The 26,869-nt window shown below is 42.9% G+C and overlaps 1 protein-coding gene across 13 annotated transcripts in view; it reads right to left on the reverse strand.

The window, feature by feature from the left end:
* The window catches only part of EPB41L3 (erythrocyte membrane protein band 4.1 like 3), a 143,723-nt gene that overhangs the window by 60,904 nt on the left and 55,950 nt on the right, over positions 1-26,869 (reverse strand). For all 13 annotated transcript variants that reach the window (XM_029921895.1, XM_029921897.1, XM_029921896.1 and 10 more), the window contains exon 3: positions 22,662-22,859. In XM_029921895.1, coding sequence (XP_029777755.1) covers positions 22,662-22,859 — 198 coding nt within the window. The remainder of the gene's footprint in view (positions 1-22,661; positions 22,860-26,869) is intronic.

Here is a 26,869-nt window from a genome sequence, read left to right on the forward strand (position 1 = left end):
GTGGGACTTGAACTCCTAAACCATGAGATCATGACCTGAGCCAAAATAAGATGCTTAGCTGACTGAGCCATCTAGGTGCCCCAACTGTCCATTTTTTTAAATGCTCCTGAGACAGTGCTCCCTGAAAAAGCAGGCATTCAACATACTTGCCAAATGAGGGTTAATAGCATGAATCTTAATCATTTTCCCCTCACATTATCTTAAAGAAAAATGCCATCATTTTTCTTTATGCTTCCTTCCTTCCTTAATAGCATTTTTTGCACTAAACGCTTTTTCTATTTTCCTTATTTCAAAGGTCAATCAGAATTCTCTTTATTTCTAAATGACTGCATCACAACGTACCTGGAATTGAGGAACATCTGAAATCCTCTGCAAACCAGGCCAGATCTTGAGCCCAAATCAGACTCTATGTAAGTCAGCTTTTCCCGGGTTTTCCTTTTTCTCTTTTGGACTCTTGATAGAAAAACTATTCTACTGTCTGCCCTAAAATTTAAGTGGATGGTGAGGTTTGTTTTGTTTTTTTTTTTTTTCAATCTACATCTGGAAAATACCAAGAGGCCTCAGTCAACCCAGGAACAAAAGATTATGGTGTCTGGTTGGAGACAATAGTCCATAAGCCCTTTGGAGAGATCGGAGGCTGGAAAGGTCTGAAAAGCATGAAATGGCTCCTGCCTTATGTGGACCTACCTCCTTTTGGGGCTTCCTGGCTTACATGTAGTTCAATACCCAGTTTATTAATTAGTACAGTATTATCCACATGGCCACGGCCAGAATCCATCCCTGCAGGGACAGGATTTAATGGGATTTTCTAGCCTTCGTGCTGATCCCACATGTGATGCAGGCAGTATACTGCGTGAGGGCTGACAAGAGAGGCAGACATGAAATTTCCTGTCTAAATGTCCCCTATACTTCCAGCCTCTTCTTTAAATCCATTAGCAATCAGCTTTTTCAGAAAGCCACGATGGCCACCTCTTCCAAAGCAACGTTTCTGAATGACTGTGCCACAATCAGCCCGTCAGTAATTATTCTGCCACATTCTTGCTTAGTTAAGTCAGCAGTGATGATCTGGAGTGTTCTGCTAAAATATGAATATGAAACTCTTTCCTGGTCTTGGTAAGTTCTTTTTTTTTTTAATGTTTATTTTTGAGAGAAAGACAGAGTGTGAGCTGGGGAGGAGCAGAGAGGGAAGGAAACTCAGATTCCAAAGCAGGCTCTAGACTCTGAGCTGTCAGCACAGAGCCTGACGTGGAGCTCCAACCTATGGACCACGATATAGACCACGAGATCGTGACCTGAGCCAAAGTCAGATGCTTAACTGACTGAGCCACCCAGACGCCCCTTGTCTTGGTAAGTTTTTACACAAAATAGTGATTCCCTTGCATGTCTCAGTTGTCCAGAGATTCTGATTCTTCTAGCATTACTGAAACATCTTTAAAATAGGCATCTTAAGATAAAACAGGAAAGCACATTGCTGAGCCCATGGAAAGGAACTCAACACTGCTGACTATGAGTAGGCCCTTTCAATAGGGAGCCCGATCAAATTGGAGTTTCTATGCTGAAATTCAGTGCAGAGAATGGTATACTGTGGGAAGCCTACTCCTTCTGCAGTGAAATCATCCCCCTTTCAAAACTTTATGTTTTAAATTTACATCAACGTTAATTAGCAGATAGTGCAACAATGGACATCATCCTATTTCTCTTGTGAAAACCTAATATCCCTGGGGGTAAAACTGGGAAATGGCTGAAAAGTAGTATTCTAATCTGTAAGCTGAGCGTACGTTCAATGATCATTTACAAATACACACACACAAAATGGCTAGTATACATTGGGTGTACTGGCATATTTTGGTACATTCTAGGCCAAAACGTAAGATAGTTATAGAATCATCCAGATGGCACACAGTCCTGGCAAAATGAGAATGAATTGTTCAAATGCAATGGAGTCGTCCTATGTTTTGACTGAGACTCCGTGCACAGATACTTTTAGCACACTGGCGACAAGAGTCCCTTCCTGAACAGGAAGCCTCTCCACTTTTTTTTTTTTAAAGAGGCCTTTTTCACTCAGCCACAATCTGTTTCTGCCATCGTTTGTTGAAGTAATTTCAGCCTCTATTTGAAGTCAGACTTTTGTGCTCAGAAACATACACTGTGGTAGATAATAGCTTTCCAGTGAAGCATGTTCCTTCTTGGCCAGCAAAAACACTGGGCTCAGTTTTTTTGTTTTTTTTTTTTTTTTACAAAGAGTTTCACATCACACATATGAGATGTTGGCAGTGAACTATGAGACAACATTTCCTGCTGTTAATCTGCTAAGGATTCAGGTCACTAAGCCAAAGTGTGCAAAATGAATGCAGTAAAGGAGGCCTAGGGAGAGGAATGCTTGCAAGAGAAACACACTTGTATCATGTAAAATAACCACAGGGTCTAATTCTGAATGACGTGGAACTTTGAGAATTCTTTCCTATCAGAGGAAGCACTCAATCTCTTTCCTAAGACAATTCTCAAAAAAAAAAAAAAAAAAAAAAAAAAAAAAGAGAAAAGAAAAGAAATCAAACAAAACCTCAAATTGTGATGTATAATTCATTTGGTCAAATAAAGAGCTGTGGGCAGTGTAAATGTTGACGATGAAAACGTGAGTTTTACTATTATCAATTTAATGAGTATAAATTTCCAGCACAGCCTCCTTTCAAATCTGTAAGGCATCAATGATCCAAACAATGCAAGAATTAGATTGTTGTTGCTTTAAACAAATAAGTCACAAGGGAACCTGTGTCCTTTCCATTGACTATGTTAGCCTCATCATAAGGCGAGGTTGTAAGCAGGAAGAGGGTGGATCAGGGTTATGGTATGAACTACTCACATAATCTTCAGATGTAATCATATCATTTGACCATTTTAAATTAAAATGATCTTACAGCATAGGAAAGACCTAGAATGAAACACAAATACATGTCTGGAAAAAATAGGATAGATGATCTCGTGCTATGTGCTACTTGGGTCAGTCTTACCTTCCTGTGAGCATATTATAATTTAGATTAGTATTTAAAATCTAGCAGAGAGAGAAAAAAGCCCTTTCAATCATTAAATATCTTGATTTTATATACATGTTAACTCTTTCTGCCGCGTTGAATGCCTCATATGGACCACTCTTGGGTACAGTTGGGTCTACGTGTCAGAGGTCAGTCCTGTGTTCTGACACCACTGGATCAGGGACATCCTGGCTTAATCCTGCCTGAGCTCACAAGCCTGGAAAGCCGGCACTAATCCTCTTTGCTTGTCAGTTCCCCCTTCTGGGGATGGGGGTGGGGAGGAGCCTGCTCAACCCAGCTGCTAAGGAGAAGGGAGGCCTGGTCCTAATTCTAGAATCAGACCAGAGGCCGCCCTGACTCCAACAGTTCTCAATACTCATTTAACCTCAAAAAAAATATCAGTCACTGCTCTTAACTGAATCGAAGATGATTATTTAAGTTTAAAAAAAAAAAATGTAAGTAGCATTAGCGATAGTAAATAACAATCATAGAAAAACGGAAACGATCTGGCAAATTAAATCAAGAAAACTTGCTTTTAAAGTAAGCACAGGCTTTTGCCCGAAGAAACAACTCTAACGTTCTGTTTATGACAAGAAAATGAAAAACATTCGTGCAAAGAGCAGCTCATTAGCTTAGTCTGCTTTATCTCGCTCTCACAAGAGAGAGCAACTATCTGTTCAGGAGCTTACCTGCACTCAGGGTCAACCGGGAAGGTCCGGGCCTGAGAGACTTGCAGATGTTCCCAGGGGCCGGGGCGATGCCATTCCCCCTTCTTTGTACTGTGGGGGTCTATGAACCAGCCCAAGCCATGTCTCCCTAGGATGGACAGGCAGCAAAATGCCTGTGATCCAGGACGCCCGGGGGGATGTGAAGTCAAATTCCAGGGAGGTCCCCTCTGGGATGTCATCACATTTACTTTCACTTCTGATTTTACGTTAACAACCTCAGGGAAGAGACTCTTAAATACTGAGAACTGAGGGTTGATGGAGGTGGGGAAGAGGGGAAAATGGGTGATGGGCATGGAGGAGGGCACTTGTTGGGATGAGCACTGGGGGTTATATGGAAACCCACTTGTCAATAAACTATAATTAAAACAAAAAACCTCAGGGAGAATAGGTCCGCGTGGGAAGATCAGTGTTTGACTATCAGAGTCAGTAGTGAGAGACGCTCTGGGACACAGTTAGCCCAAGTGTGAGGGCGGGAAGACCCCACTGCAGTCTGGGCGCCCCGTCCACCTCCCTGGCTCCTCCGCCGCAGAGACCTTCCATACCTCTTCAGAGAGCCTTCCGTGGCCCCCTCTCCTCCCAGGCTGCCCCCTGCCAAAAAACGTCTGCACAAGCCGTCTTTGCTCCCTGGAAGGTTCTACCCTCCCATCTTTCAGATCTTTCCTCCAGCACCCCTTCTCCAGGACTCGTTCAAATCCCAGAGGACAGGCTGACACAGCCCCTGTACTGCACTGGTCAGGGCAGCCATTTTACACTGGTTCCTAAACGTCCCAATAGATTAGCTGAGGCTCAGGAAAGGAGCTTTTACTCCCGACCGGATTCCCACACCTATCATAGGGCCTGGCATCGAGTAGAATTATTATTTTTTATAGGAAAGGAAATCAAGCTAAATAAACGCATGCATCTAGGGTTGAGGTCTTGTTTCAAAACTCTTCAAAAACTGCTCTGATCTTAGCAATTTGTTCACAACCAATTTACTTCTATGTTCCTACCATTTGGGTATCATCTGCTCTAGCAAGATCTTAGTTTGTTGCAAATTTCATTTGCTCTCAGTTTTTGCATGAAGGCAATACCACATTCCCACAAACAAGAACCTGCTAGAATTAAAAATTCTCGCTCAAATGTTATAGGCTAAGTTGTTAAAAAAATTTCTCAAGTTTTCCTCACGGAGCTATGGTTCTACTCCATTACTTCCATCTGAGACATGCTTTCTCCCTCATTCTGAAAAAGAAAAGCCTGAGGACGATCACTGTTTCTAGGGACCTCTCTGGACTCCACTGCATTAGATCAACCTAATCTCCCAGGATCAACAGACCTGTAATTTCACACACACACACACACACACACACACGCACACATACACACACACGCGTGCGGCAGGGACGGTCTTGTGATGAGCGCAGACGGCAACCCATACACAGCACACGGAAGTGTTCTGGATTCTCTAGAAAAGTAGCAAGAATGATGTCTTCTCCCTCATCCAATATAGGAGAATACAAGATAAATGTCAACAGCAGATTGCAGAGCTCACCCTCAAGTGTGCAACCAGCCCGGACACCTGAAAGCTGTCCTAAAACTGACGTCATATTTTTGTAAAAATCACAATGTTTAGTAGGCTTGTGGTTTTAATAATCCTATATAAAGGAGATGATTTATACTGCTATACCTGGACAAAGAGTCGGCTCTGAGGTTATCCTCAAGAGTGTACGAGAAACTCGTGAAGCTTTCAAGTTTTTCTGGGCTGGAATCATTGAAGTCATGCTCTATGGAGTACAGTGTTGGGACCCGGGGTGCCTTTTTGTCTCTACAATGGCCGAGATCCAAATAGTAACCCCAAGTCTTTGCTTAACCTCAAGTCCCTTCATGGCCCGTGTCCTGGCAGAAGGAGGGGGATATTCTCTTTGGGAACATGTTCCTGTGAGGTTCTCACCTCTCCTGAGAGATGCCAATATCCTCCCCGCCCAGTTCTGCTGTTAAAAAATATAGTTCTGCAATAAACGGATAATATCAAAAGCATCACATCGCAGATAATTAGCGAGGAACGTAATCTCCAACTGACACAGCAGTACTTGCTGCTTATGGAAGGTTAGACCGAGGAGTAAGAGTCACGGAGACTTTCCTGGCGGCTGTTCAGGAAAGCAGCAGCAGCTAGCAGAGAGTTGCAGCGGACGGTTTTCTCGAACAACTGGACTCGGAAAAAAACGTGCTTCTTTGGAAACTTTTGAGACTGGGGTGTTTTTATACTGCATACATTGAGAGTAAAGATTTCCTCCCCAGAACCTGGTGAAGAACTCAGGTCACGGGTTTCTGGACTGACCTCCTTCCTGGCTTCCTCCATTTTTTCTTGGTGCTGTTCTCTATGAGTTTATTTTCTTCTCGTGCCGTTATGTGCACTTAGATAAAAATACCTGAAGTCCTTGTGAGAACACAGTAGGGGATAAACAGACAGAAGCCCGAAGTTAAGTAATAAGTATTTCTGAAGCGAATCACATTTCCAAATGTGATTTTGGTGGGATTTTTTCCCTCTTATCATGAATTCTTGGCCAGTGTACTATTAAAGAAGGTTTGCAGATCATGACATTCTAGATAGCCCTTCCCCTCCCCCCCTTAACTGAAGCATTTTGCTTGGGGTCATCATTTAAAACCATTCATGAGCTGGACACGCTCAGTCTAATGGCATTTCCCTGAAGAATGTGGTGGCTCTTTAGTGACTTCATTTGCTGTCACCATGGCATTCCATAAGAAATAACAAGTCTCTTTATTCTTTCCAGTTTTCCAAACACCATGATAAGAACAAAGTCCTTGTGCTGGCTGCGTACATCTGCACGCCATCACGCGTTCCCACAGGCAGCAGCGGGGAACATGTGGTGCCTTCCGAAGGGGTGATGGGATTCAGACACAGGATTTTCTTTCACTCCTACTAGAGAAGGCCACCAAACGTACATACCGGTTACACACAGCTGTCTGTTACACTGACAACATTCCATCCCCACATAGCAAGGAGGTCTTATCTGTTGACAAGAAGAAACCCCCACTGATCAAAGCATTTCAATGAGTTGATATCTAATCTGGCCATTTTAATTTGCCATTTGGAGAGATATCTTGGACCAGGTCCGCAGAATACAGTCACTGGGCAACACCAACAAAATAGAGCGGCCTTGGCAGGAGAAGCAAGAGAAAGATCTAAATTTCACTTATCTAGAAATACGATATCCACAATAGTTGTCACATAACGGAGATCATACCAAAAAGCTATAGGAAGCTAGCTTCATTGGTGGAAGTGCTATGCATTCCAACAGAAAGCTCCCACAACTTGGAGTCCATGACCTCTTCTATTTAGAAAAAACAAAGAGCTTAAAAAGTGCATTGGCTGGTTCACACAGCCCAGAGATTAGAGAGGAGAAGAATCCTTTGCTTCTCTGCTGTAGAGAGAGGGAAGCGAACCCAGAGTTCAGCATGAGATGCCCTTCTTCCCTGGACCAGGGAGAAGGTGAGACGGGGTCGGGTGCAAGCAGTAATACCTGAATGAGGAGCAGGGCCTCACCACAGTCCCAAACTGGAAAATGCCTGGAGGTTATATTTTCAAATCGGAGATAACAATTTTAAGAAAGCTTTCTGAATGACACCACGCCTTCACAGCTTATAGTATAATTACACCGCCTTAAAAATCACAACTATACGGTATGCGGCTGTGAAACTACTCCTAATAGTTGTTAAGTAGTTCAAAGAAATCAGGGATCAGTCATTCCTTGTAAGAAGCGTAATGTTATGGTTCTTACCACTTTGTGTAATGGAAAGTCTTAAACCCAAAGGAAGGCAAAAAGCCAAATTGAACAACTACAAGGAGAACAGAGAGGAAACTGAAGTGGGGGGGCGGGTACAAGACTTGTGCCCAACACCTAATGTTTTCTCAGAGATGTACCTTATATAATCTCCAGCTTGCTGTCTTCTACATCCAATAGTGCAAGCAATGCTTTAATGGCATTTGTAAAATGGTATCAGGAACACTTTTCCACGTAGGCTCTGTCTCTGAACTGCTGAAAGGATACCCAGCCAACCATAATCACCACGATAATGACCTCACGGGGCCATGCACACCCAGTGCATAAGCTAACGGCGAGAAGGGCCCAGGACTGGGGGCAGGGAGGAGCCGGAGGTGGGGTGAGGAGGAGCTTGACACAGCCCTCCCCAGCTGTAAATGCTAGTGTTCCCCCGGGGCTCTGCTAGCCAGGCTCTCCTGATTCATCCATTGACTATGCAATCTTCTTCACTCCCATCTGAGTTAGGATAGATGATAATGGCTCCCACAAAGCCTACCAATCTGACCTCTCCTCCAAATGCTGAAGGACAGATCCATTTGCAAGCACAGATTGCCACTTTCATACTCCAGGCACTTTAAATTCAACAGTTCTGAATTAGAGTCATTATCTTCCCCTATCAACTTTTCCCCTTGTAGTCTACATCTGTTACTCAGTCACTTAATCCAGAAATTTGAAAGTCATTGTAAGTTACTGTCTCTTATCACTACCCATATCCCTAACCTACATCTAATTAATCAACTCTGTTCTTTCTCAGGATGGTTCTTTAAAATCCATTCTCTCCCCTCTACGCCACTGCCTTGGTTCTGGTCCTGAGCATGTCTTGCTGGATTCATTGCAAGAGCTGACTAATGTCCCTGTTTCTAGTCTCTTCCTCTTCAATTACTATTTCATAAAAGTATGTTTTAAAAACACAAATGGGCAAATAGCTCCCCTGGGTAAAGCCCCAGAATCCCATCACCTTTTGTGAGAGGCAGAACTGTGAGATGGCCCAAGATTCCCGATCATTCTGATGTGTACACCTGCACAGTCCCTGGGTCTGTGAATAGAGTGGATCTCATTCCAGTGGTCTGGTTATGCTCTTATGACACAGTTGACCTTGAGATGGGGACGTAATCTGGGTGCGCCTGATGTGATTGTGTGAGCCCTTACAAGCAGAATTTTTTTCAGGCCGGTAACATAAGGGGAGGCAGAAAGATTTGAAGGTAAGCAAACTCAAAGTGAGGGAGGTTCTCTGCCTCTGAGATAGAGGGGGCCTCGTGGCCAGGACCCAATGTCAGACTCCGTAGCAAAGACTGGTCCCCAGCTGACAGCCAGGTCCCCAGGCCTACAACCAGGAGAACATGAATCCTGCCAGAGCTCAAAGGAGCATGAAGCTGGCTCTTTCCCTCATTCAGCCTTCAGACGAAGAAGCAATGAGTGAATAATCTGATTTTTGCTGTATGAGACCCGGAGCAGAGGACCAGTTGAAAAATGTGATGATAGATACATGTTGTTTTATGTTGCTAAGTTTACAATAGTTTGTAACTGACTCAGCAATAGAAAACCAAAATATCTAAACGACACCCAACCTTGTTAGCACATCAAACCTATCCCTCCCCCAGCCATGGGTCCTTGGCCTTCCTTTCCAGCCTTGTCTGTCTCATATGCCCCTGACGTCTCAAATGTATTCGATACTGGCTCTTCATGTTTCCTCACCTGGCCAAGCCATATGCAGAATTATGTAAATATCCTGAGCATAATTAGAATTACTCTGGGAATTCAAAAATAAAATAAAATATGTGAATGCCGCTGGACTTTAGGTTGCCTTACATACCACCACAGGGACAGTCAGCCAACGTTTTCTAATAATTCGTGTCTACCTGGCAAATAGTGATACACATTGCTTACCATTTTTAGTAACATGAACCAGGGCTGAGAACGCCTCTACTCCAAAGCAGGTATTTACAATCAGCTGAAGATTTGCATTTTTGCATTTCTGTCATCAGCCCTGTTTCAGAACCTAGATCCTAGAAGAGAAAGAAGAGTCCAGGAGACACGCTTCCAACAGCCGTTCCCAATTTCTTCAGGCAAAAGAAGAGTTCTCACCAGTAGTAGAGGATCTATCCCAATGTGAAAAGAAAGCGAGCTGGGTAGGTTCCCATCTCTCCCCTCCTTCCTGGCTACTTCTATTGTATCCCTTGCTATTTCATTAAGCCCAGCATACCAAAGAATTCCTAATATGATAAGAGGCAACCAAACCAAAACACCCCAAAACAAAACAACAAAAAACTAAACAAAACAAAAAAACTCCATCTCATATCCTATACTTGCTACAGAAGGACAAATTTTTAAAGACACTTAGAATAACACTGACTACATCACTCAGAATCACGAGGTAAGAAATCAGAAAAGACAGTGAGTTGAGGCTCAGTGGATCTAGAAAGAATGTTCCATACCAATGTCCAAAGGGACTAGACATGAAAAAGAACAGGGTGATGTCGTCAGGTCCCTTCCATAATAGACTTTCCTGCATAATTTGAGAGAGTTCATTACGGAAGCCAAGGAACACTACCTCCTTGCTCACCATAAAATGTGAGTCAGTTCAGGATAAGAGACGAGCACCAAAAGCCAGAAATGGAGTGTGTATAATGATTCTCCAAACATATTCAGGCTTGTTAAACACCTACTGATTTCTGACACCATGGTAATAGCACCTTAGCTACATCTACTGTCTATTCTTGGCAGGTTCAAGCTGGGCAGTGTGAGAAAAAGCAAATTTCCTGTTTTCCAGGTCGTTTCTCAATCCTAACAGGCTTGTAGGTGACTGTTTTTGTTGTTGTTGTTGTTAAATAACAACAAAAAGCCTGAACTCTTTTTTTTAGGGCAGTTTTAGGTTCACAGCAAAGTCAAGGGGAATGTTCTCCCACATACTTCCTGCCCCCCCCCCCCCCCCCGCCACATACACAGCATCCCCGACCATCAATAGCTCCCACAGGAATGGCATGGCTGTTACAGTGAACCTACATGGATTCGTTATTGCCCAATCCATAGATTACACTGGGTTTCGCTCTTGGTCGTGTACCTCCTATGGGTTTGGACAAATGTGTTGGGACATGTATCTATCATTATGATACCCTGCAGAGTACCTTCACTGCCCTCAAGATCTTCTGTGCTCTGCCTGTTCAACCCTCTATGCACCCCTCACCCCACCCCAGCCTCTGGCAACCACTGGTCTTTTATCATCCCATAATTTTGCCTTTTTCAGAATCTCACATAATCGGAATCATTATGTAGCTCTTCAGACCAGCTCCTTCAACTTAGTGAAATGCATGTAAGGATCCTCCACGTCTCTTCATGACTTGATAGCCTAGTTCCATGCACTAAATAAGATTCCACTGTCTGAATTACAACACAGTTTACTTATCCATTCATCTGCTGAAGGATACAAGCACACCTCTAGCAGTATGGAGGCTATGATCCCCTCTTTATATTAAAAAACCACCATGTATTCTTATTAGTATTCTTATACGCAAGGCCTAGAAGGATATACTTTATCTTTTATGGAGTAGAAGTTTATCAAGTTAGGGAAGCTTTCAAATCTGCTAGTCACCATAGGCCCAACGGGGTCCCTGGCACCTGTAAGCATGTAACATGCACTCCTGACCGTTCATAGGCACAGCCGTTTCACAGTTGCTCTGGTTTGCAACGGAGAAAATGGAGGACACTTCAGGGATGTCCAAATGGCAAAGCCAAGATGTCACAGGCTATTGCTACTATAGGTTGCTTCCCGAAGTTTAATACCCTTAGGCTCCAAAATCAATTCTTTACAGAGTCAATTGTGAAAGTTTATTCTACTGTATGACAATCCTACAGTCTGATTTGACTGATACATGGTACTTCCATAGACATTCGTGTGTGCAATCTTAGGGCATCTACACATTACGAGTTTCTTTTTTTTTTTAATTTTTAAGTTTATTTATTCACAGAGAGTGCACAAGTGTGTGAAAGAGAGAGGAAGAAAGAGAGAGAGAGAGAGAGAGAGAGAAGAGAGAGCATGCACGCACACAAGTTGGGGAGAGGCAGAAAGAGAGGGAGAGAGAATCCCAAGCAGGCTCTGCACTGTCAGTACAAAGCCTGATGTGGGACTTGAACCCACAAACCTTGAGACGTGACCTGAGCTGAAGTCAGACACTTAACTGACTGTGTCACCCAGACGTCCCGACATAATGAGTTTCATAAACACACTTTTAAAAGCCTGCCTCCAAGTGATCCTTTTAACTGAAGTATTAAATGCTAGTTCCACTACTCAGGGAATGCACTGAACATAGAACTACAGCTCAATATTTCTACTAGTCTGTCTGTGAAGAACCTTAATGTTTTGAGTCGCACAGCATAAACACTGACAGGGCAAGTTTCTTAGCCAAAGTCCCTGGCTGTTTAAATAAGTTAAAAAATTTGCCAAAGCTGAATCTAATTTTCCAATTCACATAAGAATTTTTAAATGGCCCCCCATCTACTGGTATGACTTATACTGGACTCCCTGAGGCATGTCTATCTGATCTGGAAAACTTAAGAGAAGGCGTAAACATAAGAAACACATAAAACTCTGGCAAGAATGATGAATGATTTATTTTTCATGTACCGATAGCCCCAAATGAGGCTTACACTCTAAGCAAAATGCACCACTAGCCTTGAAATACATGCCAAACTTGGCTGGCATAATTTATTAATTGTGGGTGCAATAAATATTAGCCACAGAATATGTCACTAGCAACAACAAAAAAAAAACAGGCACTTATTCAATATCACCAGGAAACATTTTAGCAGAGCTTTCTCCCCTCTTTCATGTTTCCCATCTCCTACTGAATTATTTAATTGCCACATCAGAACAGTAAACATGACCCCTTGAAATGCTACTATGAAATTTTTCCCTTTTCCCTCTGCTATGAAAATTAACAAGATCAGAGCCAAAAGGTATTTATTTACAAATACAACCTAATATTCCTTCTGGGTTAAAAATAGTCTTCAAAGTAACATGGCACCCTATGGACTTCCTTTACATGCAATGGACACAGGACCCCAATGCCTCCAAGCCAGCTGACCCTGAAACCAAGTACTGCTTGACAGGGTGCTTCCTTTTTTGACTAGATGTCACACCAACTAGATCAGTGAGTAGATGCCAGGAGTCACATGAAAACTAGGTCTTGGTAAATATTTTATCCTGTACCTACAATAAGGCCTTCATTATCATCCTGTACTACAGTCTTCCCTGCCCCTACTGCTATATTTTGTTGGACATGTGCATGGGCACACACACACACACACACACACATGCACCCATCCACGTCGTGGGGGACTGAACTAGAGTTCGTGTTCTCCTCCTACTCGAGGAACCTGGGATTCTACTGGACTTCAATTCTGGATTCAAAACGAGGTCACAGGTGCTGTTCTTAGGCCTCTGGCCTTGGAGACAAGGTCAAAAGACACCTGCCTCTGTAATTGAAGATAATAAAAAAGAGTTATATCAAGTTCAAGAGATTGCCACTCCATGCAGAAATGGTCCCAGGTTATTACCCATCTATGTAGAGATTTTCTAATCTTATGGCCGATACCAGAGGTCTCCCTCCTAAACTTCTTTTAGGGCCAAGACTATTTCCATGAAAAGAAAGGCATCAATTTAAATGCTAACTAAGGGGAGATGAGCTATAATCTTAAAAATTATAACCTGTCTTTCATGGGGGAAATGCTGTAATTATAAAATGAACTGGCAATTGATCAGGAAAATTGAAACAAAAAATCACAGGGTAATGAAAACTGCTGCTCTCTGGAAGGGATGGCGAGGGTCTTCACTTTACACGGGCCTTTCCACATTGAGCGGGACCATGGTGGCTGTACAGAACTTGCCTAAAATCATTCTATACTAAGGCAAAGAGCTGAGCCAAACCTGAACTTTGTTCCCTATACCAACCTGAAGAGCTTCTGTATTGTATCTCCAGATGGTCTCCTCTGCTTATTCAAAGCGAAACAATGTTGCTTCTTAAGTTCTACTCTTCCCATGGTGTCTTGTCTCCTGATCCTAGACCCAGATTAGGATAACCAGATGCAAAGACTTGGCAATCACTTTCAGAAATTAGGTTTAAGAAGTTTTGAAAGAGTGATTCTCTCCAATGGCTTAACCCGCCTCTTGGATGGGATCTGCTCACAACCTCAGAGCCCTTTTGTTCCCACGGAGGCCTAATTAATCTTCTCCAGGCTGAGAGTCAAGCTGCCTGTTTACTAAAAGGTGACACTTATTAGAACGTCCACTGCAGATGTGCTTCAAGGAGGTTTCAAAGCCTTCCAGCCATCAGCAGAGGGGAGGGGAGGAGAGAGAAGGAAAGGAGGCAGGAAAGTGAACAGAAGAGCCACTGTGGTGGTCTTGCTTCCTTCCTTCCCCCAAAACTACACACATTAACTACAAAGTGCAGAAAAAGTGATCAGTTTTGATGTCAAAAGCATACGGAATTACCAGTAAAGGAGCTATTCAAGAATCTAATATGGATTTAAATAACTTGAAAAGTAGATCTTTCTCCGTTTTCTCTTTTCATCCCACTATTTCACAAGCCCAAGCTGGACATAAATACTGCATTTTGGTTTGTTCTTCTGCAGCTAAAGACTTGAAATGTTTCCGAAGCTCCAGGAAAGAGACCTCTGAAGCAGAGGGCAGGAGACCTGGGTTCTAGTCCTTTCCAACCCGTTCCAGGCTGTGTTTCCTCAGGCATACCATTAACTGCTCTGGGCCTATTTCCTGATCAGTGAGAAGAGACAGAAGACGAAGTCATTTGCAATGTCCCTTCCAGACTTAATTAAGACTGTGTGACTATATGAGTAAGATAGTCTCCTAAGCTTGAAGTCTTACTCATTTGGTTTTCAGTGCCTAGAACATACTAGGCCCTTAAGAAATACTTTATAGGAAAGCCTCTGCAAATCAGTAAAACTCCCCAGGGGGGTTTTGCACATAGTGTGGCATTAGTTCTACAGATTGAAACGGTTGCAAACCCACAAAAAGAATTTGCGTTAAGGCAAATAATAATTAAAACTCAAATGATTAACTTTTGTGTTAAAAAAAAAAAAATGCTCCGGTGCCTACTCTGTACAATCTGATCAAAGTATTCTGGAAACTGCAAGGGTTTGAATGAGGTATCTGTAGAGACAATGCCAAAGCGATGTTTCGAAGCTGTGACACAGGTCCCCTACTAGGAAGGAGCCTGGAGAAACTGGTTGGTAGCAGACACTGGGGTCCTGTGGCCATAGCGCCAGCTCAACCTGTATGAATGGGAGGCTGTGGTCACCACACAAGGGATCAACCACTGTCTGCTCTGCTGGGAGACTCTTCCTGAAGAGGGAACAAGGAAGATCTTGGTCTAACTAGGGAAGCACATCCTTGGCTTTTGGGGCCAGGACTGAGTTATGGGGGGGCACGAACTGGCACCTAGTGTGTGGAAGCAGAAGGGTGCCAGGTGGGACAGCTGTGGGTCTGTCACACCTAAGAACGGCACTTGGACTAACAGGGATTCCTTCTTTTACGTGGTCTTTCACTAAACCTCAAGTTAAGCCTAAGAGCCAGTGTGCTATGGGGAATTATTTCTGGAGAAGCAGCAGAGAGAGAGCAGACCCTCCCGTGAGTTCAAAGAAAGGGGTCAGTGGCCAACCCATCTCATAAGGTTCTGTGACAATTAAGGCCACACACAGTGTAAAGGAATTTAAAAGATTTTGTCCAGAGCACAGGTGACAACCTCAGAGATAAAACTGGGGAAGATTCTGAAGGAGTTGACATTTAAGCAAGTAAACCAGATTCAAAAAACATGAAACATAACCTGAAATTTTAATCACGGGACGATGAGGAATAGAACACCCAGGGTTATTTTTCAACCTGAAAGACCGCCTCCTTCAGGAAGCGAGCGGGTAAGGACCACCTCTGTGAAAATCAGGCACTCCATGAGTAAGCAGCAGGGGGTAAACAAGACTGCCGTCAGGAGTCAGGAAGACAGCGCGCGGAGTGGAGAGCCCGAACGGGCAAGTTCATTTCATCAAAGCAGCAAGAGGAAGTGGTCGGACAACACCGTGGGGACATGAACGGTGTGGGGGACAGTAAGGTGAAAAGCCAACCCCGGTGCTTCCGCATCACATCGTGGGACTTTGGACATCCGTGGAACAAATCTCCTGTCAGGCCTTAACTCTACCTGACAATCGGCAGCAAAACAAGAATCCTCAGTGACTGTACCTTTAGTACAGCATCAATCACCCAAATGCACACCGACACTCAGGTTCCAAAAGTCACGAAGCTTCCAAACTACCACCACCTGGTCCAGTGACAGGCTGGAGGGTCTGACCGGTTCTATTTCTTCACATTTCTACTCCTTATTTTTTATGTTTTATTTATTTATTTTGAGAGAGGGAGAGAGGAGACACAATCTGAAGCAGGCTCCAGGCTCTGAGCTGTAGGTACAGAGTCTGACACAGGGCTCAAACTCATGAACTGCGAGATCATGAGCTAAGCTGAAGTCAGATGCTTAAACCAACTGAGCCACCAGGCACCCCTGTGCTCCTAATTTTAATCTTCCTAAAGTGTTTAACAGATCATTGTCTATACTCATGATGGACTATGAGAGTTTATTTTTTAATGAAAACCAGGAGAAATAATTTAACAACTTTACTAAAAAGTGTTCATTGTTTTTAGCCAAGCCTTAATGAGGACAAATGTGAACGCCTTGGGAAAGCTTAGTACTGGCTAGGTCAGCTGAATGAGGTGTGTGGTAACGGTCCTTGTAGGTAAGTGTTCCTATAGCTCTGCCAAAGTCTCCTCACACAAGAAACCAAGTTAATTAAAGATCTTCCATCCCTGGGAGTCCCTAGGGGCATCGATCTTCAAGCAGGAGAGCTGCCGTGCTGTACAGGACACAGTGACAGCGCAAGACAGATGGTAGGATATGGCCAGGCGTTCAGCTGAGCAGGGACCCGCTGAGAGGTTAAATCGGAATTCATGTGATTACACAGACTCAAAAACCCTATGACTTATGCAGAGTTGGATGAACACTTATACTGGTTTGGTAAAAATCCTTATTTTCTACTTTTTACAATTAATGATTTCTTATAAGCCATGAAAAGCAACAGGTGCTCTAATCAACTCTTTCAGATTATGACAATTCGATTCGCTCTCCAGTTGAGGACCTCCAAGGCTACTGTCAGGGATTTAGTTGCATACCCTACAGGAACTAGATTTTTCCAACCAAATCCCAGCAAATGAAAATCTGAAACAGAAGAATGGCTTGGATAGTTAACTGAATGGTGGGCAAGCCAAGAGCATCTGGTGGTTTTTCAAACACTCCTTCCTGACCAAGAGTTAGAGGGTAACAGAAAGCACAGTTAGGACATGGTGCCAGAAATAGTCTTACCCTCTCTGGCTCCTTACAAGCATCTCTGAATGGCATCAAAAGTGCTTGCTGGAGCAAACTGGACAACTTCTGTGCTTGCTTGGGATTCGGAACCACCCCAGAGGGACCAGAGCCCTTCAACCAGCGGACCTCTAGCCAGGGTCAAACCTGGAAGCAGGTTTTACAGTTTCAGTGTTGTACCTAAGTGGCTGGATCCCCCCCAATCTGGATGGAAATCTCTCTCCAGTGAGGCTGATGCACTGGCATTTTTCCCTGGAGATGCTAGTACTGTATGGCTTTAACTGTGCCCATAAGCACTAGGTGACCTTTACGGTTGGGTCAGTAGTATTTGTGCCTGAAGTGAAGTCGCGGTTTCACATGCATAGACGGCAGGGTCCTTCCTTGTAAGTCACACCAACAAGGTAAAGCCCGTGTAGCTTTTGCAGTGACGTACTGGACTCCTCCACTGATCGGCTTTCTTGTGGAGAACAAACCAAACCAGGCCATAAAATGGTGTAAACATTTTACACATGCAGATGCAAACTCATATTACAAAATATGGACTCAAAGTTCAGATCATGCCGGATTTTCCTAAAACTAAATCAGACTAGATTAGCACAGTGCCCAAAGAAGAGAAAATATTTCTAACTGTATGGCCATTAGGAAATATACTGTGTGCTAATCAGTCAGACTTGGGGGTCTGCAGAGCATGGGAGCAATGGGGCGAAAATGTGGTGAGCACCATTTCCTTCATGGCATGTGACTGGGGTAGTTTTATTTTCTCTTTTCAAATTTATGTCTGGGAAATAAACAGCGGCCATGATAGTAAACTGGCTACAGGAAGTTGCTGGTGTTCTCTGACGGTCCAATAAAACGCTGACGGGAATGGCAGTATTAGAAATTCTGTTGGCATACGGGAACACAGAGTAGGGTAGCGTGGAAACATTTCCCAAACATATTATCAAGTTGCTTCAAAGGTCTTTTATTACAATAACATCTCTTCTTATATTTACTAGTAACATTTTTTCACATTTTAGATGATAAAGCTGTAAGAGTTTGAAAAAATTAATTGAGAACATAGTCAGACGGAAAAATGCTTCAATGACCTAAGACTACTCTTGAGGGAAATATGAAAAAGCCAGTACAAATGGAAAAGGCTTCCATCTAAACATGAGGAGGCAGAGGTTGAAGACCACTATGGCCCTGGGGGGAGAGGGGGAATGCTACCGTGAGGTTTCAAAAGAAAAGAGAGCAGGGCTGTGCTATTCCAGGGTAGGAGTGTGTATCTGTGTGGGTGTGGGTGTGCTCACGGGGGTCCTTTGTAGGAGTCCGTATATTCTCACGGTAGCTTCAGGACAGGCGAGCTTTGTTGATTTTGATGGCAAAGTAATGAAGGCATTAAATAAGCCATGGGGGAAAACACTTAGGCATAGAGATTTCAGTAAAGTAAAATGCTTTTCCTGAGGCCTTATTAAATGCAAAAAAAAAAAAAAAAAAAAAGAAGAAAAGAAAAGTTATGCTTGTTATTGTCTCCTGTGTCCCGTTCTTAATTCACCTAGAACTGCAGGTGTTGGGGACGGGAATGAGAAAGAGCAGAAGTGCTTCCCAATTCAGACTTTTGTGTGTCTCTTCTCTCCAGGAGTCTGCGAGTAGGAAGGGACACTTGTCTGAGACCGCACCTGGGGAGCTGATGGTTTCCATAAATGCACCTGCAGCTTCTGCTGGAATCCTACTGCAGAACCTAGATCACAAGGTCGACAGCAATCACTGAAAACATGCATTTTCTGTTTACTTAAAAATTGGACTTCCTGTAACTTCTAAATTTAGTTTTACTCTCTGTATCTTAAAAAAGATGTATGTGTTATGACAGACGTTCAATGCAACCTTTTCCGAGTAACTCAAAGTCGCTATCCTCTCCCCTCCAAATCTAGGAGGAGACATGTGGAAATGTTTTCTTTTTTCAACACATTCTATTTCTGTAATCATTCTTCATGAGAAGAGGTTTCCAAATCACTCACCATCCTGTAACTCTCTGCTGAATAAGCTCAAGTCAGAGCTCATTGTTTTTCTCGTCATTAAATAGCTATCATTTATCAAGGATATGCTACATTGCAGAAAGTGTTCAAATTAAGTATCTGCCTTAATCTTCTCAATAATGGCTTTTTGAGGCAAGTATTTTCATCTCAATTTTTTTCTGGTCAACCAATGTCCAAAAAGCTTGAGTTCCTTGAAATCCACAGTTTACAAGTAGACAAGTCATTTTCACACCCAGGTCTGGGGCCTCCAATGAGTGCTACACTGCATGAGCTCATCAACAAGACACAGTGGACGGGATCTCTCCAGCCCAGCGAGACGGGGCTGCCGGCCACATTCAGTAAACCACACACTGTACTTCCACAGAAAAGAACCAGGACCGCAAGCGTGTTTCTGACAGTCACACGCCACACAGCTGTTAATGCTGAGTTTGTAATTGACATAAACCCAAATATTAGTTTCACCCAAACTATTACACAGGCTGACCACCCCTTCCTCCAACACTTTTCCATCTTGCATCTGATCCCTCAAAACAGAGGAAGTGCGACCTTGTTACTAGTGTCATACACTGTCCACTTCATGAGAAACCTGGATTCTGACACACAGGCCTTTAGTCACTTTTAAGAGTCCCATGCTCTGCTGACCGAGCTAGCCGGGCACTTGCTTTTAGTCACCTTTAAAGGTCTGCATCACTTAAAAAGAATGGTTCAGCTGTTTTGTATGTGTTCAACCAAGATGTTGATAAAAATGCAGCTTAAGGAGAGCAAGGCTGAAGGACACCTTCCTTAGGGCAGTGTTTTTCACCACCGTTTACCTGTTATACCACATCCACCTTGCCAACCAAGCTTTATGTGCCGCTGTCTGCATCTAAAGTCAAGAGTCATTTTGAACACGCTTTTCCAACTCGTGTCCTGCAGCCACCTTGAGAACCCCGTCACTGATTCACAATCCTTTTTCTTCAACCAGTCAGCTACAAACAGGTCCATTTCGCTCTGCCACACCTACATTTCTCTATTTTCTCCACAAGTATGTCAGTCAGTAGTGACCATGGTCTTTTCTACTACCAATGACAGTTGAAAAACTGAAAATATTCGATTGGCAAAGGATTTTGTGCCCCAGAAAAAACATTATTATTCTTAAGAACCTGACAAATTTACTTAAAATTTTTAAGAGAAAATGACCGACCAACATCGCCATGTCACTCGAAAGGTTCACAGGGACACTAACAGTAACACGGAATTATATCCAAAGTCAACTGCAAAGTAAAAATTCTGAACTTAAAAACACAGATTCTCTGGAATACATTTGACCCACAGGATATAAATTAAGTTTACAAAATGGTCAACACTCACATGTACCTCAGTCAGCCCTGAGGCATTTATTCCCCCCACCCCAAATACCGTTAAGCCTGCTTCTAGACTCTTCTTTAGAAAGCTCTGGCAGCCAGGATGAGAAGGCTGCCGGGTAACCCTATTTATTCCATTAATAATAGAGTCCATAGGAAGATTCTCCTCAAAATTAAGAAAAAAGCTTCTCTTAGATCAGTTTTTCCAGAAAGTGGATCCATGCTGGAAAAATACAATCTCTCTCATGGTTACAAAAGTCCTTTATAGTCCCGAGTAAAACCCACATTAGTGGATCTCCCAATTTCCAGGATAAACATCTAAATCAATAATGGGATACTTTGAACCAAGAAATTAGCCCAAATCAAAACCAGAAAAATGTTAAAAAAAAAAAAAAGGGTCTGTTCAGGGCAAACACCTTGGAGCATGTGTTTCACTCCCGGCAGCCACCCATCAATATTTGTCAGGTCACAGGATGACAAACACTCTATCAGTTTATATATGATCAAGTGACTTTTGATCTGAGAGTTTATTTTCAAAAAATCTTTTCTTCCTCTATGTTCCTGCAAGGTAACCCAACCCCATCCCCATCACAAATGACATGATCAACATGAAATGGATTTGAATTTTCTGATCCATCCGAAAGTCCTGGGTATAGGACTACAGCTTGCAAAATAAAATAGGAATGATGTGGGGTCACAGACAGGGAAAGGAGAGATGAGTGAATGAGGGACACAGCAAATCAGGAGGGTTTGGAACTGGCTGTATCTTAAAAAAACTTTTTTTAAATGTTTATTTATTCGAGGGAGAGAGTGAGTGAGCAAGAGAGGGTATGAGTGGGGAAGCAGCAGAGAGAGAGGGAGACACAAAATTGGAAGCAGGCTCCAGGCTCTGAGCTGTCAGCACAGAGCCTAATGCAGGGCTCGAACTCGCGAGCAGGAGATCATGACCTGAGCTGAAGTCAGATGCTCAACAAACTGAGCCACCCAGATGCCCTGGTAGTGGCTATGTCTTAAGGGGACTAGAAGTGCATGAGAACACATACACTGCCTGTGGGGGCTGGGGATAGACTTTCAGCACACACAGCAGAAGAGGTGAACATTGTGGTGCGAGGAGCTAGTATAGACAGATGTGCGAGGTCCCTGTATGGACCAAGGGCAGGGGGCTGAGGTGGGAGGAATAAGCTTTTTGAATAAAAATGTTTAAACCTGGGGTGCCTGGGTGGCTCAACTGGCTGAGCACCCAACTCTTGATTTCAGCTCAGTTCATGATCTCACAGGTGATGAGTTTGAGTCCCACATCGACACTGCCCACACTGTCAGTGCCCAGCCTGCCTAGGATTCTTTATCTTTCCCTCTTGCTCTGCCCCTACCCTGCTCACGCTATCTCAAAGTAAATAAATAAACCAAAAAAGAATGAAAGAAAGAAAATGTTAAATCTGAAATGGAAACAAAGAGCATGTTGCTCCCCTCCAGCTGCGGGGAGAAGGCCCTGTGGCCGGTGCACACTGCCCCCCCCCCCCCCCCCCCCCCCCCCCCCCCCCCCCCCCCCCCCCCCCCCCCTGTGGGCTGAGTTCATGCCCTGTGAGCATTCTCTGTGCTACGTGGAGAACTCAACAATCACCTCCACCGCTACAGACAGGGAGTGTGGTTCTCATCTGTTAACCTTGGTCTTGCTAAACATCTCTGACAAAAGTCATCTCATTGCTCCTTCTCTGAGAGGAATTTTAGGTTTTCTTTGCAAAAAAGAAAAATAGTGTACCTTTTTACACTCAAACTGCAATGCCTACCACAATGTACATTAAAAAAATTACTCTAAGAGGACATTCACAATTCACACTACCCTATAGTGCTATGTACAGAAATTTACAGGTTTATACCTATTAACAGTTGAACTTATTCAATACGAAAAACATTACAGAATTTAAAATAGAAAACACTAAAATCATTTCAATAAAAAAGTGTAACTATTCAAATAGGAAAAGTAAATCATTCAAATAACTCACAAGATATTAATGAAACTTGATTTTTAAGACCCCCATTTCTTTTTCCTACCATGGGAAGTATTAGGTATATATGTATTTTTTTTTTCATTAAGATCACATTTTTCTTTTGATTGTACCATTTTGGAAGCATTGTAAGTATTTTTAGTAATACAATCTCCTGTTAGAAAATTTGGGAATAATTTTGCATTTAGAAACCAGGTGTGACTAGTTTTCCAGAGTTCTGAAAACAAGAGAGCACCTTGGATGTTTTCAGGCCAACATTCTCCAGTTCTCAATATCTGGGACAAAAAAAGTTTTATGCTGTGCACTCACCTCCACGTCACAGGTATATTCTGATCCATCCAGAAGTATCACTTTGCACTGCATGCTTTTAGGCTTTTTGACAATCTTTAATGGAGATCTAGATAGTTTACTGCTAGATGATTTCTGAGAAAGTTTATCGTCTTCCAATTGCTGATATTCGAGCTGTTTTGCAGCGCCAGCAGCAAACTCCCGTTCCTTGTCAGTGACCTGTGAAGAGCAAACAATGAACAGTTTTCACTGCAAGACAGGAAATAAATATTGCGTTGCTCAGGCAATAGCAGAACCCTTCAGACACAGGCTTTCCTATTTCCAAGAGCAGGAGAGATGTCAGGATTAGGGTATTGTGACTGGACATGTATATGGATGCTTAAATTGCTAACGGTATCACCTAAATAACATTTGCCATTTTAATGTGCCAACAGGGCTTCATTTCAATTTGACTCGAGGATTTAATTTAGAAGCACCAAGTTCGCAAATGCCATTGAGACTTCACTAAGGAAAGGACGATATAAATGGACTCCTGATTTTTTCACAACACATTAGACAGTACAGGTCTTTAAAATGGATCATTTAGGGGCGCCTGGGTGACTCAGTCTGTTAAGTGCCCAGCTTCGTCTCTTGGTTCGTGGGTTCCAGCCCCACGTTGGGCTCTGTGCTGACAGACTGCAGCCTGCTTCGGATTCTGCGTCTCCCTCCCTGCTCCTCCCCTGTTCACTCTGTCTCTCAAAAGTAAAATAAACATTAAAGTACATCATTTAGATTTTATCTAACTGTACTCTATTTTCTTCATTCACTGGATCCTTCCCTATTCCATGACCCACGACGCCCCATATACATACATGGTATCCTATACACTTTAAGGCCTCCAGAGCTTCACGGATTAATTTTACAACTGTTAAGATATTTGATTTAGCTCTAAATCAATTCAATGAAGCCAGAAGCACTGAAATTCATCACAAAGTAATTCCCTTAGTCTGCCCCCCCCCCGCCCCCCTGTAATGAGCCAGGGTAAGAGCAGATCAAATCTGTCCGAAAGCTTTAATCTGCTTTCAAAGCACAACTCTGTGGTCCAGGCTAGACTCAAGACTTCAGAGGGCCTCCTACAGAACAGTTACATTCTCCCTTGAATCAACCCCCGTGGAAATCTTTCTGTACAACTCTTCTATTTACACTCCTCTTCGTTATGTATGTGTGCCTGTGTTTATATACATACGTTTTACTGAAGTACAGTTGACATACAATGTTATGTGTACAGAACGGTGATGAAACAAGTGTGTACGTTACGCTGCGCTCACCATAAGTGTAGCGCCATCTGTCACCACACAATGCCCTCCTTCTACGTATTAGAAAACTGCCATTGGTGTTGTGCAAATTCAACTCACGGGCCAGACTATTCATTTCCACTAGTCTGCAAATACACACTGACAGTGCAAAGACATGCTCCAAAATTTGGGTTAGGCCCGTTGAGTAAGATGAACTTTCTTCTCTCATGAACATGCTGAAGGCACACGGCCTGGGCAGTAAGTAAGACAGGGTCGATGGCTTACCACTTCAACTTTTCTTATTAGTGCTACCATTCTGTGACACTCTAGTCACAAAGTTATCCCTCGCTGTATTTATTTTGGATTTTAGGTATGGATTTCTGCTCTTAAAATGTCATCCTCCACCTGGTTTTCCATCCAAGAGATGGAAATACAGTGCTTTCCTCGACTACCTCGTATAGGCATTCAGGGCAAAGTTGTGAGAAGCTCTTCAGGATAAAAAGACACCCAATTGCTGAGCAAAGAGACCAAGAAAAAACTGAAAAACCAACTTCAAAGGCCCAAAGAGTTGAGAAGCTAGCCGTAGCTGAAACAAGAACACCTGCAGGCTCTGGCAACTTGGTCCAATTTTTTTTTTTTTTTTGACGGTTAGTCTTTCCATATCAAAGCATTAAAATAGTGCCACAAAAAAGTCAAACACTAATTTTGGCCTTAGGCCAGTTGAAGAAGTCTGGTAACCTTGGAATTTTGTATCACATATTTGCTAAGTGCTTTATAGCTTACACTTCACACTTTTAATTTACATTTTCATCTCCTCACAGGCAAAGTCAACAGAAGCTACTTTTTTATTTAAATTTCACTACCTGGAATCAACTTTTTTGATGTATTAGGAAAGGTAAAATTTCATTTTTCCTCTAATAAAAGTATGTGAGAAAAAGCTTTCTGGGCTACTTATCGGTCAACTCCAGACGCACCTGAAACCACCAGTGTGCAAAGGGAGGTGCTGTTTCCAGGGGCCGTTTCCACGCACCCATCATGGAGTCTCCCACGCCCATTTTTTCAACAACGTTAACTTCAGACGAGCAGACCAAGGACCTCAAATGAAACTCCCGCTGTAGTCACATATAATGCATTACGATTTAAAAATGTCAGTGAAACCCCTCTTGGCAAATCCTGTTTCACTTAATCCTCATGACAGCTCTGGGAGATAGGTGTCTGGTATCACCATCCTCATGGACACGTGAGGACAGGAAGGGGTATGGGGCACAACCTCAACAAACTACCTCCAGGTCATAAAGCTAGGAGCCTGGAGTTCAAATCCCAACAAGCCCGTGATTTAATCGTCACTGATGAACAAAATGTACTTCATTTCCCCTCTAGCCTAATTGGGCTCCGAGTATCAGTTGAGGAAACTGAGGACAGAGAGCCTGAGAAAACCACCTTTTCTGAGCTCTTCATTCCGTGAGCAAGGAAGCCAAGGTGCAGAGGCTAGACAAGCTCTGGGAGTCACTAAGATAACGAGGGAAGAGGCAGGATTTACTAGGTCTCCGGACTCTGCTGCCAGTCACCTTTCCCTCCAAGGGCCCAGTATTGTCTCTTATTTTGTTTCAGACATCTGACTTTCAGAAGATCAAGTACATGTATCACATCCAGGCACAGAAATTCTTCCTTCTCTATAATTATTTCCCATGTTTACGTTTATTTGGTTTCAGAGTTAGGAGGAGAGAATGGGGGAAAACCCCAGTCTTAATAATTTGACATTTCTGAAGGTTTAAAAACAACCAAAACATCACCACCATCACATCTCAAAAAAAAAAAAAAAAAAAAAAAGAGAGAGAGAGAGAGAGAGAGAGAGAGAGAGAGAGAGAAACAGTAAAGGAAAACCATGAGAACAAGAACAGCTCCTTAAGTTGGAACCCAGCTCCTCATCACAAAACGGCTTACATCAGACACAGCATCTATTTATAGAGCATGAAAATAAATGGTTTTTTAAAAAAATTTTTTAATGTTTGTTTATTTTTGAGAGAGAGAGAGAGAGAGTATGAGCTGGGGAGGGGCAGAGACAGAGGGAGACACGAAATCTGAAGCAGACTCCAGGTTCCCAGCTTCTAGCACAGAACCTGATGAGGGGCTCAAACCCATGAACTATGAGATTGTGACCTGAGCCAAAGTCAGACGCTCAACTGACTGAGCCACCCAGGTGCCCCAATAAATGTTATTTTTAATACTGTTTAAAGGCAGAACTTAGGAGCACAGGAAAAAAATAATCTGGATGCAAGCATAGTTTAAGGTTATAATAATGTGTTGCACCTTGAAAAGAATTTCATGTCTCTTCTCTCAACACCTAGAATTTCTAGCTTGATACATGTACTTCCAACCTAGAAAAGGCCAATTGTTTGCAGTAACTCCTGGGTTTGCTTACCACATGAGACAGCATTCTAACACCTGGTGATTTCAAGTTTGAAGTCAAAATAACTTAAACATGGATTCATTCAAAGCCCAAGTATAAACCATACTTTATATCTTGTATGAAAGCTTTTAAAAGAAATATTCACACCACATGTGGCAACTTAAATATGTCTGTTTTGGTAATTGAATTGAACATACAAGCACATAGGAGGGAAAGAGACCCACCTCTGAACACCCATTAAATACCCCTGGCAGCATTAGGATAAGAGTGACAGCCCCCCCCCCCCGCCCCCCCGGGAAGATTCCAATTAGCAATTAGCTCTAACCCATAGGCCTGAATAAACATCAGGAGCCAAATTAAAGCCGTTGGTGTGGTGTCTGTCCTTCCTGTAAACTCAGATAAAACCAATAACCTGCAGTCTGGATTTCAGTGTGGGTTTAAGTGCTTTAATCAAATGAAGGAGTTACCAAGCAAGACTGTGGAATGTCATTCATTGGAAGTCTTAAAATAGCAAAAACTTTCCATCTGTCTGGGATCAGAAGGGG

The sequence above is a fragment of the Suricata suricatta genome, chromosome 14 (assembly GCF_006229205.1).
Source record: "Suricata suricatta isolate VVHF042 chromosome 14, meerkat_22Aug2017_6uvM2_HiC, whole genome shotgun sequence".
NCBI lineage: Eukaryota > Metazoa > Chordata > Mammalia > Carnivora > Herpestidae > Suricata > Suricata suricatta.